Raw genomic sequence first — 15,096 nt, 5'->3', positions numbered from 1 at the left:
TGGGAATGAATACACAATCAGTATATCAAACTGGGATAATGTTTTAGGTTACACCAGCAAGTAGAAGAACATTTGCCAGGGCATATTTCTAAATGATCAATCTGATTATTTCACATGGGGATGTGGGGAGCTAAAAAAGACTAGCTAGCTTGCTATGTTTTTCGCCAGGTTAAAGCCAGCCTACTACTATAAGCAAAGGAAGCCTACTGTTCCTTGTTTTCAAAAAATGAAGACCAAAAAACCCCCCCAAAAAACGGGCGGGACCGGCAAGGATATCCTGTTACCAAAAGGAGTCCTCTACTTCAAAAATCCCACTTCACACACACACACACACACATCAACAGAGTTAAGCTTGTAGTAACCTTAAGAGCCTGTCAACGCATATAAATATAATGAGATACATTATATTTATGTGTGTCAAAGCACAACGCTCCACATCTTCCCTTGGCTTTTGGTTTGAGAAAACCTCCCTCGTTTTGGTTAACAAACACATTAGATATTGAAGCACACATGAAATGGATCAAGTCTACTTGCAAAGCCTCAATCTGAGCCAGGCAATCCCTTCAGGCCCCTAAAGTCTGACATTCTAGACAGGCAGCCAGAAGGGCTTCCCTCAGCTCTGCAGGGACCCCAAAAACACAAGAGATGCATTTCAAACTCATAAAAGACACACCCTCGTCCACTTACCCACTTACCCTCGCCTTATTCCCTAGGGGGAATCCCCACAGCCATATTTGTCGTCGGTCCAAATGATTAGCCAAGCAAGGGAAGTGTGCAACGCAAGCCCCTCAGCCCTCATTTTTAATAGAGTTTGCGAGGGTACAATTATGTTCGCTTCGGGGCCTGAAACACCCCATAATTCAATTCGCGATGATGGTACATCCGCTAAGAAAAGTCCGCCAAAACTTAAAACCTCAACGTCAATATGGAGTCAACATACAAGTGTAAGTAAAAAGGAATGTAAAGAAGTTACAAATTGTGCTACACAAACACGTCTCGTAAAAGTAATGATGTTTTTGTTTGGTTAGCTTTTGGAAATTGTAGAAATAAAAAACATTCCCCGTCTTCAGAAGTTCCAACTAGACAGGCTAACGTTAGTTAGCTAATTCATTTTCTAGCTATGATACAGTAGGCATATATTAATAATTATGTAGTTAATATAAGTAGACATGCAATCATAATTGACTGTTGCGCATATAAAGCACCCACACGCTACTGGTGAATGAAAACACAATCGTTGCGAGATGAACAAGTGACGAATTTCCGGGCAAGGGCGACTCATTTAAAAAGAATTCCTTCCTCCCTCCCTCGCCCTACAAGTGTCAACTCGTCAGACGTCATGATATATCATCAGAAGTGTCCACTTCATTTGAGGGCTGAGGGTGTGTCTGTTAAGTGTTTGGATTGCAGCCACAGACACACAGAAAGAAAAAAAAAGAGGGGAAAAAAAAGTACAGTAACCCAGGTAGAATCAATTGTCATTCATCACCAGTACATAATGTGACATTACATTATGTAAAAAAATAAAATAAAAACTTACAGAAATAAATAATCCTCTTGATAATTTATATAAATATATGAAGTCATATATGGGTGTAGAAAGGGGACAGGAGAAGGTGGGAGGTAGGGAGGAGAGAGGGGGTCCTAGTTGCGCTCCCCGACACTCTCCATCCTATAGACTACAGTGGTGGAGCTGTCCTCGTGGCAATCAGTGGGCACCACCTTTTTCCACAGAGAGTCTTTGAGAGCTAGCTCTTGCTGAAGGCTCTCGTAATCCATTGGTCCGAAGGTAAACTGCTGTTTCAAGCAACATGGGATAACAGATTAGTTGGGTCTGCCTGCACATGCCACGAGTGCGGCTGCTCTAGGGATGTGTGTCTGTGACCATCTATGCGTGGTTGGTAATATGTTAAGTTTTGTAACTATGTAATGGAAAATGTGTTAGCCTTTCTTTATTGTGTCTGACTGTTTGGCGTGTGTGTGTGTGTGTGTCTGGTTTGCTCTGACAGAGATGCCACTTGCCTCTCAACATACGGATTAAAACACTATTAGACCAAAAGGAAAGGATAATTCAAAATCAATCCTAACCTTTCATTAATATTTAACCAAGCATGCCAAAGCTTACTGACCTTGAGATTAAATCAAATTAAATGACAAACCCCCCCTCCAAAAGGGCAAACCAGATAAACAAGTAAATTCCCCAAAATATACCTAAAATTATCAAACATCCACAAACATAATCCAAATGTCAATAAATTAGAGTGTAAATAACTAGGGCAGCAATTTTTCTTTAGGAACTCTCATTAGCAACCCTTAAGATACTCGGCTACAGCCAATTTAGCACCATTAAATCAGGCACATTATGTCATTCTGGGAAGGTGTGGTAACAATGAAAGAGGGGTGCGTCTGTAAAGGCGTGTGTAAAGGCGTGTGTGTGTGAAGGGGATGGTTGTTTCTATGTGTACTCACCCTCTGGTCGCCTCCCTCCCTGCGAGGATCGTGCTTCTTGGCAAAGTGCCTCAGGTTGTCGTAGTTGTGGAAGTTAAAGAGAGACACCAGGTCCTGGAACGCATAGAATCAGAGAGAGTCATGTTCTGACAGAGGGAGGGAGGGAGACACAGAGAGAAAAAGACAGACAGTGACAGACAGAGAGAGCGAGTGAGATAGAGGGTGAAAGAAACAGAAAGAGAGAGCTCGGACTAAAAATCTAAACTCTAGAGTGAATCAGAATAGCGGTGGGGCTGGGATTCGATCCCATGCGGACATGTCCGTACATGTTATGTGCTGAAACCGGTGACGCTAACCATTGGTCTAGTGGCAATGCCAGGTCACATGAGTAGGTAAAGTTAACTTCTCTAGGCTAGGCAGCATTTGGAATTTTGGATGAAAAGCGTTCCCAAATTAAACTGCCTTCTACTCAGTCCCAGAAGATAGGATATGCATATAATTGGTAGATTTGGATAGAAAACAAATAGTGTCTTGAGTATAACAGAACTGATTTGACAGGCAAAAACCTGAGAAAAATCCATTCAGGAAGTAGGAAGTTTTCTATTCAATGCCATTACAGTATCCATTGACTTAGGACTCAAATTGCAGTTCCTATGCCTTCCACTAGATGTGGAAATTGTTTCAGGCTTGTATTCTGAAAAATGAGGGAGTAAGAGCAGTCTGATTGAGTGGACCCTGCCGTGTCACAAAGTTTTTTCATGCGCGCGACCTAGAGAGTGCCTTTCTCGTTTACCTTTTATATCAACAACGTTATAGTCCGGTTGAAATATTATAGATTATTTAGGCTAAAAACAACCCGAGGATTGCATATAAACATTGTTTGACATGTTTCTATGAACTTTACATATACAATTTTGATTTTTTTGTCTGCCTGTTGTGAGTGACTGCGTTTGAGCGTGTGGATTACTGAAGAAAACGCGAGGACAAAACTGAGGTTTTTGGATATAAAGAGAGACTTTATCAAACAAAGGGAACATTTATTGAATAAATGAATGTCTTCTGAGTGCAACCATATGAAGATCATCAAAGGTAAGTGATTAATTGTATCTCTATTTCTGACTCTTCTACTTGGCTCGTTACTGTTTTAATGATTTGTCTGCTGGGCTATGTTCTCAAATAATCGTAAGGTATGCTTTCGCCGTAAAGCATTTTTGAAATCTGACACCGTGGTTGGATTCACAAGAAGTTGATCTTTAACTTCTTGATCCTACTTGAGACGCAGACGTCTCAAGTAGGCACCTGGAAATGCAAATGCGCTACGCTAAATGCTAAATGTACTCGTTAAAACTCAAACGTTCATTAAAATACACATGCAGGGTATTGAATTAAAGCTACACTCGTTGTGAATCTAGCCAACAAGTCAGATTTTTAAAATAATTTTCGGCGAAAGCATGAGAAGCTATTATCTGATAACATGCAACACCCCAAAATGCCTGAAGGCGACGTAAACAAAATAATTAGCGTAGCCGGCGCTACACAAAAACGCAGAAATAAAATATAAAACATTCATTACCTTTGATGATATTCTTTGTTGGCACTCCTATATGTCCCATAAACATCACAAATTGGTCTTTTTCCCGATTAAATCCGTCCATGAATGCCCAAAATATCCATTTGTATAGCCTGTCTGCTTCAGGAAAAAAGCTCTATTCCAACACGCAACGTCATTTTAAAAAATTATATAAGTTGCCTATATTCTTTGACAAAACACTTCAACCTACTTTTGTAACCCAACTTTAGGTATTTGTAAACGTTAATAAGCGATCAAATTGATCACTGGGCGATCTGTATTCAATAGCAGCTACTCAAGAAAACAATATGCATTTTTCAATCTTCCAAAATCGATTGTTGTAGGCTGGATGGAATGATGGATCTATTGGTAATGTCTCAAAGGATTTTTGTCAATGGAAATTACGTTTTTGGCGACATCGTGTGGAAGCTGTAGGAATTGCATCCGTGTCCATATTAAATTTGGTTTCCTTTAAACAATACAATGAAAGGGGCGCATGGATACTTTTTTCAGCTTTCAGTGACCAGTTTCTCTTGCGCTTTTCGATGAAACACACGCTCTGTTATAGTCACAGCCGTGATTTAACCAGTTTTAGAAACTTCAGAGTGTTTTCTATCCACACATACTAATCATATGCATATACTATATTCCTGGCATGAGTAGCAGGACGCTGAAATGTTGCGCGATTTTTAACAGAATGTTCGAAAAAGGAGGGGGTAGGATGAAGAGGTATGTAAAATAGTTGTATCTTTTCTGAATTTCCATAATGAGTATTTCTGTATTTGAATTTGGCGCTCTGCAATCTCACTGGATGTTGGCCAGGTGGGACGCTAGCGTCCCACATACCCTAGAGAGGTTAACACCAGAATTGCTGGTGTTAAAAGTATCAGCTAGAGAACACCTGGCCTTGATGGACCCTCCTTCCAGCCAATGACACATCAGCATTCTAATAAACACATTTCATATATGCTATCGGAAGAATCATAATTTGGTTGTGTTTATGAAGGTCTTACGTAATATTAGAATACTAAAAAACGATTACTTCAAATAACAATTGAATGAGCTTATGTTACTCTAGTCTATAAATAAAAAATTTAAAAAAAAAAACATTTCAAGAGTTATATCCATCAGAACAAAATTATAATTGAGTAAAAATGTAGAAGAAAATGTATAAAACAATAGCATATTTTAATGTATTATGTTACTAGTCTTTTCTTAGTAGACAGAGCAAAGCTGCCTCACAACTGGCCATGTGCTGAAAGTATAGACAACCCAGATATTCTTGTAAAAAAGGGATATTTGGAAATATTTATTTATTTGACAACAGTAATTGTCATAAACGGCAGAATATGCCTTTGTGATACTATATAGAAATCAAAACGTTTGACCTGCATGTGACTCTGAATGAGGATTTGATAAAGTGTTGCTCCTTTCCCTGCATCTGTCAATTCCAAGCTGCGCCCATCTCTTCATGAAAAATTTGACAACTGACAATATTGTCACTCAGACTATTGTCAATGTAATCTTATCTTTAGGCTAACTCTTATTACATGTGAAATTAGTTTCGGCATAGTTGATGAGCCGGCTGTACAGGCTGACTGGCATTGTTTGCTTCCCCTCGGAAGCAAACATAGAATCAAGGACATCAAGGATAGAATCAAGGACATGTTTCGCACTATTCTAAAGGCCTAATGCAACAGCATGTTTTCGTTTCCCTTACAATAAATTTGATTAGCAATAGAGTAATAGTAAATAAAACAGTAACAGCTTCTTTTTAGAAAGTAAAACATGAAAGAGAATGATATCAACCCGCAAGGCACACATTCAAATTATTTGGTTTAATCATGAGCCACAATGCTGATAAATAGGCATAAACTCATCACTGCACTATTGTTGTTCTAAATTAAATCAACCTCTTCTCCCTCGTCGTTCAACTAGGCCTAATTTTGAATTCAATTGTGAAGTAAAGTGCATAATTATCAACCATTCATCTATTTGTCATTCATTCAGTGGAGGAGAGAGAGAGACTCATTAGCGCCTGGCTGAGCAAAGGATCTAAATCATTTTCTGTTTATGATTTTTTTTTAATGAGTATTGCAAACTACAAACATTTTGAAAAAAATAAATATAAAAGAAAAAAAAAAATCAGGGAAGGAGCAGGAGTTTTTTTTATTTTTATAAACAAAATCAAAACGTCAGTGGCCGTTGGCCTATGGCAGTTCTAGTGTTAAAGAACATTGGCGTTCTTCAACTACATGTTGACAGTGATTCCTGGCATTGTTTTCCAGCCATGCGATCTAATCAATCATCACTTTGTTATTAAGGAACAGACTAGCGTGGGGCCTCTCTCTACGGCTCAGAGCTGTATCTGTACGTAACCCCACTGCCAATGACTGGGCCTCAATGAGAACGCACCTACTAGTTCACTATGGGACATCACAAGTAAAACATACATCTACATACAGTATGTACCATTCATAAATATTGTTATGCAACACAAGTCATACAGCATACCATTGTGTGAAATGCCATAACCAGCTTAGTTGGCGCAAACAGAAACTAGCATCCATCCAATTTTTTTATACCCGTTTGAGAATAGTAAACAGGAGAGAGTAGTGTTACTTTATTGATCCCAACTTGGGAAATTGTTTTATGTCTATGTACTCGTCTGCACAATGAGTTAGTTCCCTTGCAGGAACAATACAGTTTGAATTGTAGCAGGAAATGTACTAAATAAGATGTTTCTGTGAGGCCTCAGATGCTCCAGGAGGACTATTTGGCTAGGCTAGCTCATTTCTGATGGTAGAAAGATTAACATGTAGTGGTGGCTCAGAGAGCGGGAGAGGGCGATATATAATAAGAAGCAGAAATATGATCATGTGTGAGGGTGGTAGTAGTAATGTGTGTGTGTGTGTGTGTGTGTGTGTGTGTGTGTGTGGGGGGGGGGGGGGGGGGGGCTGAGTATGTCTATTCGGAGGTGTCAATGTGTGTTTGTCAGTGTGTCCCCGTACCGTGCAGAACTGAATGCCTCTGACACTGTTGCCCAGCTTGTCCAGCGGAGGAGACCAGCACATGATGCCCATAACGTTGGGCACCACCAGAAGGATGCCCCCTGCCACGCCCGACTTGGCTGGCAAGCCCACCTATAGACACAAAGACACAGGGAGAGGTTACCCACAACTCTGTGGACATCAGGGCCCAAATTGTAAGTAGTGCATTATCTAGGATCAGCTCCCCTTATTCATTATGATCCAAGACAAAAGTGATCCAATATTAACAATCCTACTCTGAGACTCAAGGTGAATACAGGCCCAGGGCATTATACACACTAAGAGTGAGTGGCAGACAGACACACAGAGTGAAAGCAAGGCAGGGATCAACTAGATTCAGCCGCAGGGCCAATTTTTTCTTGAGGATGGTCTGGGGAATAATTTGTAGACTTCAAATTGACCCGCAAGAAGCCAAAACAGATATAATATTTGACTAATACATAACCATTTCAAACCTTGTTTACATTTGTATACGATCCCGTGTCTCCCTATTATGCGTGGGAATACTTGATTGGATAATCGCGCAACATCTGATTGGATAATCCTCCATGGGGGCTATAGGTAGAATATTGACCTGGTTTGTTCTGGCAAGGACAGCGACTGGAGCCCAGTGGAGGGCAATTGGGGACATTGTGGGGCAGAGACAGGCTGGATGGGACTAAAAGGGTCGTATTGGGCAGGAGGAAAGGGCAGATTTTGTCAGAGAGTGGCAGTATTGGGCAGAATAAGCTGTGCTTTAACTGGACCACAAAAGTCAATGTTGTGGACTGACACTCAAGGTACATCTCAATAGTGTAAAATGGCTTCCTTTTCTTGTCTCCTCTCTTTCATCTGCACTTTTCTGAAGAAAAACAAAACAGGCCAGGTGAAAGCTATTTTTTTGTCAGAGCAGATAAAGAACGGGAGACTATGGAACATTTATATACCGCAGTGTTGTGGTGCTATATGAGCTATGGCGGCGAGGTACAGTATACTCACGTGGAAGGCGAACTGGCCAGAGAAGTCGTACATGCCGCAGGAGTGCATGAGGCTCAGCGTGTCACGCACTGCCTCCGGGCTCAGCACGCGCTCGCCCGTGATTGGACAGAAGCCGCCGTTTGCCAGGGTGGCCGCCATGACGCTGGCGCTCTCGCAGGTCACCTCGATGGAGCATAGCTGGAGGGACAGACAGTTACAACACAAATCTAAGATCAAGCCAAACAGTAATAGTGGTAGAAATACATTAATATAGAACATGCACACAGAATAAATATGACAGTCAAGCGTGAGCCTAGGGCATTGCATACTCAATTATTCTCCCGTCCCAATATTTCCCACACTCTGGATGAAAACGTACTAGAGTATAATCAAAATAGAGTGTATGCACGGAGAATGAAAACCATATACTATAATCAAAGTACATGTAAATGCATAGAATTTAATGTACCCAGTACAACTACTCCTCTCTCTTGTCCTTCTATGGTTTTAGGAAAGGCTCCAGGTTATGTGAGTTCTCAGTGGGCCAAGGCAAACATTACCAAAGGACCAGCATGACCGGAGCCTATACGTCAGTGGGTTGTCAGCGTGACACCAGAGAGGAAGGCTGTCAACACCCAAAGGGATGTGACGTCAACACAGCTATCCCATTACACACATTTCCCTTCCCAGCCAGAGAAGCACATGAACAAAGTCACAGTCACCAGACCCAGAAAGAGAGAGAGAGGGAGAGGAGGGGGATTCACAATCTAGCCAATACCATAAGCCCGTCCCTCCCCATTTCTCCCTCCACTGGCAGTGTGTAGTTGTTGTGGGCCGTCTGTCTGTACGTACCTGGAAGTAGAAATCCAGAATGGACGTCATGTCTGTCCCCTCAGGAAAACACTGCAGAGAGGGGAGAGGGGGATATAAACAGACAGATTACAGCCACGCAATATATTTTGACATGACTGATGTGCTGTTCTGTATTTCAGCAATCTTAGACTATACATTGGATAGAGAGAGAGAGCGAGAGAGTGAGATGGCTTAAGTTTAGTTACTCCTTATTAGGGAAAGATAGAATAGCTCCTAAATCAAAATGAACACAGTTGAAGTCAGAAGTACACATACACCTTAGACAAATACATTTAAAACTCAAATTCACAATTCCTGACATTTAATCTTAGTAAAAAATTCCATGTCTTAGGTCAGAAGGATGACCACTTTATTTTAAGAATGTGAAATGTCAGAAAAATAGTAGAGAATGATTTCAGCTTGTATTTCTTTCATCACATTCCCAGTGGGTCAGAAGTTTACACACACTCAATTAGTATTAGGTGTGTCCAATCAATTTTGTAACCACTCCCTCTTCCAATTAGGGCTAATTGGAAAAGCTGTTCTAAAGAGGACATTGTATTCCTTTTTTTGGCCATGCAGCCGAAATGCGTCGTTTAATTATTATTATTTTTTTTAATAAAAACTTTGTTTCTATTGAACATGCCATACTAAAAGGCATTTTAATTAATTATATGAAGAGTGCCTTGGTCCTCCTTTCTTTTTAGTATTTGGTAGCATTGCCTTTAAATTGTTTAACTTGGGTCAAACGTTTCGGGTAGCCTTCCACAAGCTTCCCACAATAAGTTGGGTGAATTTTGGCCCATTCCTCCTGACAGAGCTGGTGTAACTGAGTCAGGTTTGTAGGCCTCCTTGCTCGCACACGCCTTTTCAGTTCGGCCCACTAATTTTCTATAGGATTGAGGTCAGGGCTTTGTGATGGCCACTCCCAATACCTCAACTTCGTTGTCCTTAAGCCATTTTGCCACAACTTTGGAAGTATGCTTGGGGTCATTGTCCATTTGGAAGACCCATTTTCGACCAAGCTTTAACTTCCTGACTGATATCTTGAGATGTTGCTTCAATATATCCAAATAATTTTCCTCCTTATGATGCCATTTATTTTGTGAAATGCACCAGTCCCTCCTGTAGCAAAGCACCCCCACAACATGATGCTACCTCTGTGCTTCACGGTTGGGATGGTGTTCTTCGGCTTGCTTTATGTTCTTCCAAACATAGATGGTCATTATGGCCAAACAGTTCCATTTTTGTTTCATCAGACCAGAGGACATTTCTCCAAAAAGTACAATATTTGTCCCCATGTGCGGTTGCAAACCGTAGTCTGGCTTTTTAATGGCGGTTTTGGAGCAGTGGCTTCTTCCTTGTGAGTGGCCTTTCAGGTCATGTCGATATAGGACTCGTTTTACTGTAGATTTAGATACTTTTGTACCGGTTTCCTCCAGCATCTTCACAAGGTCCTTTGCTGTTGTTCTGGGATTGATTTGCACTTTTTGCACCAAAGTACGTTAATCTCTAGGAGACAGAACGCGTCTCCTTCCTGAGCGGTATGACAGCTGCGTGGTCCCATGGTGTTTATACTTGCATGCTATTGTTTGTACAGATGAACGTGGTACCTTCAGTCATTTGGAAATTGCTCCCAAGGACAAACCGGACTTGTGGAGGTCTACAATTGTTTTTGAGGTCTTGGCTGATTTCATTTGATGTCAAGCAAAGAGGGACTGAGTTTGAAGGTAGGCCTTGAAATACATCCACAGGTACACCTCCAATTGACTCAAATGATGTCAATTAGCAGAAGCTTCTAAAGCCATGACATCATTTTCTGGAATTTTCCAAGCGGTTTAACGGCACAGTCAACTTAATGCATGTAAACTTCTAACCCACTGGAATTGTGAATCAGTGAATTATAAGTTAAATAAATCTGTCTGTAAACAATTGTTGGAAAAACTACTTGTGTCATGCACAAAGTAGATGTCCTAACCGACTTGCCAAAACTATAGTGTGTTAACGAGAAATTTGTGGAGTGGTTGAAAAACTAGTTTTAATGACTCCAACCTAAGTGTATGTAAACTGCCGACTTGAACTGTAAATACTTTCCCCCTACTAGCACTGACTTTGCTGCTAGCTAATTAACTTTTAAAAATGTACTTTCTATGATTAAGATATGTGGCTTTCCCCCCTAGCTACAGTATCTTACGATGAATGCACTAAGTCGCTCTGGATAAGAGTGTCTGCTAAATGACTCAAATTTAAACGTAAAGGCAGCTCTCCGACTTAGTGAGTTGTACAATGGGAAAAGCAAACAGTGCCAAGTAAGAGAACAGGGAGGATATGAGGAAGTGGAAAGATGAGAGGGAGAGATAGCATCACGATTCTGACCTTCTTTTCTTTCAGGTAGTAGCCGATAGCGAAATTCCGGTCTCCTGACTCGCGCTCCGACTGGAATCTGCGTAACAAAGAACACAACAAGAGTTAACAGTCTACACCCATGTGAGTAGATGTGTTTTCTTTCACCACATTCCTTCATTGCCGTCATAATTAAAAACCCTCTTCCAAATGAGATCCTGAGCCTACTGTGATTAACTTCTGTAAACATCCAGACTTTAGACTGCATGCCTGCAGTCTAAACAATAATGAATAATGGAGAAGGGTCCGGAAAGGAGAAGGAGGCCACACAAAGCATCTGAAATGGCGTCCTATTACCTATTTACTGCATTACTTTTGACCAGGGCCCACATAGTGCACTGTATACGGTGCATTTGGAAAGTATTCAGACCCCTTGACTTTTTCCACATTTTGTTACCGTACAGCCTAATTCTGAAGTGGATTAAATAAAATGTTTTCATCTGTCAATCTACACACAATACCCCATAATGACAGTGAAAACAGGTTATTTAAAAAAAAAAAAAATGTAAATAAGCCATTTCTGTTTTTAATACATAAGTATTCAGGCCCTTTGCTATGAGACTCAATTTTGTTCAGCTGCATCCTGTTTCCATTGATCATCCTTGAAATGTTTCTACAACTTGATAGGAGTCCACCTGTGGTAAACTCAATTAAATTGGACATGATTTGGAAAGGCACACACACCGGTCTATATAAGGTACCACAGTTGACAGTGCACGTCAGAGCAAAAACCAAGCCATACGGTCGAAGGAATTGTCCATAGAGCTCCGAGACAGGATTGTGTCGATGCACAGATCTGAGGAAGGGTACGAGAAATGTTCTACAGCATTGAAGGTCCCCGAGAACACAGTGGCCTCCATCATTCTTAAATGGATAAAGTTTGGAACCACCACTTGCCGCTCGGCCAAACTGAGCAATCGGCGGAGAAGGGCCTTGGTCAGGGAGGTGACCAAGAACCCAATGGTCAGTCTGACAGTGCTCCAGAGTTCATCTGTGGAGACGGGAGAACCTTTCAGAAGGACAACCATCTCTGCAGCGCTCCACCAATCAGGCCTTTATGGTAGAGTGGCCAGACGGAAACCACTTCTCAGTAAGAGGTGCGTGACAGGCTGCTTGGAGTTTGCCCAAAGGCACTTAAAGGGCGCGCAGGCCATGAGAAACAAGATTCTCTGGTATGATGAAACCAAGATTGCCATTTTTGACCTGAATGCAATGCGTCACGTCTGAAGGAAACCTGGCACCATCTCTACGGTAAAGTGTTACGCCAAAAGTGTTTCAACAAAGTACTGAGTAAAGGGTCTGAATACTTATGTAAATGTGATATTTCAGTAATACATTTTATTTGTAATAAATGTGCAAACATTTCTAACAAACAGTTTTTGCTTTGTCATTATGGGGTATTGTGTGTAGATTGATGGAAAAAAACAACGTTTTAATACATTTTGGAATACGGCTGTAACTTAACAAAATGTGGAATAAGTCAAGGGGTCTGAATGCACTGTAGGGAATAGGGTGCCACTCTACTTACGTGGCATTGCTGAAGCCTACATACTCATTTCCTGCCATCTTATTCAGGAAGTTCATGACCTGGAAACGAAACGAAATCAGTTAAACTTTTTTTCTAACATATATTACAAAATACCCAATACAACTCCAAACAGATGCCACAATGCACAAAATATTAAACTTACATAGTCAAACTTCTCAGCATTGCTCGCTCCCTGCTGAAAAGTAATAGAAAAGGTATTAAGTCAAGTTTGTTGGACAAAGAGAAAACATTTACAGCAGAATGAAAGTAGCAAGAAAACACAAGCCTTGGCTTAAATAATAATACTGTCATACACAAAAACTAAAAATATGATCAGTTTGATGCATTATAAACGCAAAGTTAACTGAGCGTCGGTGAAACCTAGACAAACATACACAATTCAACATGGATGAAGAGAATCTGACGGGTAGTTACAGAGAGAAGTATAAATAGTTACAGAGAGAAGTATAATGAATTTATAGAGTCAATAGACACAAAAAGACAGTTAATGAGTGGGCTTTGGTTGGAATCAAATTAAAGGAGATGATCCGTCATAATCACATTTTGTATATAAATGTAACACTAGGGCTGGCACAATTACACATATAAATATTTTTGGAGGGGGAACAAACAGCTGACTGAAGCCGGGACGGCTGGGCATTCGTGCAGGTTGAGTCCGTTTCTGCCAGAACATGGACTCTTAACATGAAACTTTTTTGGCCCTTGCTGAAGCAAGGTTTTGGTAGCAGACGATGAATAAATGTGCTTGGAACATCTAACCTTGGCAATAGGTCATACTTGCATAACTCTGATAGAGATAAATGTGCGCAATTGTTCTGCATGGAATAATCGGAAATGGGTAGTTCTCAAATGCTCTTCAACAGGTGATATTAAAACCAAAACAGTTGCAACATTTATTTAACAATCCTTTGAAAGTGGCACGTAGCTACCGGTCAATGGTTTTAGAGGAGCCTGGGGTCTCCTTTCACCCGAGCAGCCAAATTGTACACTCTGCACCATATTGTGGCGTTTTATTGATAACCTATTTGCCTGGTAAACTCATGGGTACACTCGTAATAGCTGCCTGGTATTGTGACGCAATAATTTCCATGGTAATGTAGAATGTTCATTGAATTGATGTTAAAGATGCACTAGGCAAAAGCCGCTCTGCCATTTCCTGATTGCTAAAATTCTAATCGTTCTCCTAATTTCAGTTTATATGTGACAAAACAAGCAGATAGAGTGTATAGTAAAAGACGCAAAAACAAAACTTAAGAACGGGAAGCAAAGAAATAAGTCACAGTAGCACAGATCTAGCACTTCTTTATGAATTTGGTAGGGTCGCCAAAAGCTTACATATTGCAGCTTTAAAATGTGGCTCATGCAATGGAATGTATTTCATGTAATGTCAGTTGAATCAACAAATCACACTTCCTATTTGAACGGTTATTACAGAGAGACTGCAGTCATTTGGCTGTCCAAATTATTTTCATCCAAAACTCCATGTCCGTCACAGCCCTATTTAACACTTATTTTATTGCCGTGCAGTGTGTGTGTATGTATTATAGGCTAACACGTGTCCTGTGAACAGCTCTGGGGATCAGGAGGGCTTATTAGCATGGAGTGTTGATTGCCTGGGAGACTAAACAGAAGAGCAGGAGGTAGAGAGGGAGCAAAGAGAGGCGCAAGGGAGGGAAAAAAACAATCTTCCTTGTCACTTGATCTAGTATGCTCATATTTCTTTGCTATTACTGGCTTTGCTAGACATGGCCCAAAAAAAAAGAAGGCATGCATGTCTATTGACTATTGAACTCAACCTGCTTCATATATTCAGAGAAAAATACTTTGCTTCCAGACAGCATTCTAACATATGTATCGGTACACATAACCAAGTCAAACAAAAAATGACAGTGCTATGTTGACAGAGATGCTAAATGGGGCTATCGATGTATCTATTCTATCCGGGCTTGTTCAATGAGTGGGGATGGTGGGGGAGGGAGAAAAGGAAGAAAAATTACCAACGTCATTTACCAACGACATGGCAGCGGTGGTCATAATATCCCACAGTTCCTAAGTCTGCAAAATATGCAACAACATACACACAAAAAAGACACAAGAAGCCATCAAAACCATGGTTACATAGTCGGGGTGTGGCCCCGGTGGCGTTGTCATGGACACACAGTGGGGTGTGTAAGCCCAACATATTTCCTGTGAGTGGGATAATCAGCTCTACACTATGCTATATGACGCACATGCGGGTACATACTGAGGGGGACAGGGCATTGAGA

General features: G+C 40.8%; 1 protein-coding gene across 12 annotated transcripts in view; it reads right to left on the bottom strand.

The window, feature by feature from the left end:
* Nucleotides 1–15,096, bottom strand: part of glsb (glutaminase b) — a 60,889-nt gene that overhangs the window by 9,807 nt on the left and 35,986 nt on the right. For 2 of the 12 annotated variants that reach the window (XM_021596986.3, XM_090229603.1), the window contains exons 8-15: nucleotides 12,972–13,004; nucleotides 12,809–12,867; nucleotides 11,254–11,320; nucleotides 8,878–8,928; nucleotides 8,047–8,223; nucleotides 7,030–7,161; nucleotides 2,470–2,562; nucleotides 26–1,797 (exon numbers count right to left, since the gene is read on the bottom strand). In XM_021596986.3, coding sequence (XP_021452661.2) covers nucleotides 1,645–1,797; nucleotides 2,470–2,562; nucleotides 7,030–7,161; nucleotides 8,047–8,223; nucleotides 8,878–8,928; nucleotides 11,254–11,320; nucleotides 12,809–12,867; nucleotides 12,972–13,004 — 765 coding nt within the window. In that variant the 3' untranslated portion in view covers nucleotides 26–1,644. Of the gene's footprint in view, nucleotides 1–25; nucleotides 1,798–2,469; nucleotides 2,563–7,029; nucleotides 7,162–8,046; nucleotides 8,224–8,877; nucleotides 8,929–11,253; nucleotides 11,321–12,808; nucleotides 12,868–12,971; nucleotides 13,005–15,096 lie in introns of those variants that run through there. The other 10 variants (XM_036974230.2, XM_036974231.2, XM_090229601.1 and 7 more) reach the window with 5 other exon arrangements.

Source organism: Oncorhynchus mykiss, chromosome 3 (genome assembly GCF_057628025.1).
Source record: "Oncorhynchus mykiss isolate SJ-2025 chromosome 3, ASM5762802v1, whole genome shotgun sequence".
NCBI lineage: Eukaryota > Metazoa > Chordata > Actinopteri > Salmoniformes > Salmonidae > Oncorhynchus > Oncorhynchus mykiss.
The sequence above is the reverse complement of the archived record's forward strand: the minus strand, read 5'-3'. Positions and strand labels throughout refer to the sequence as shown.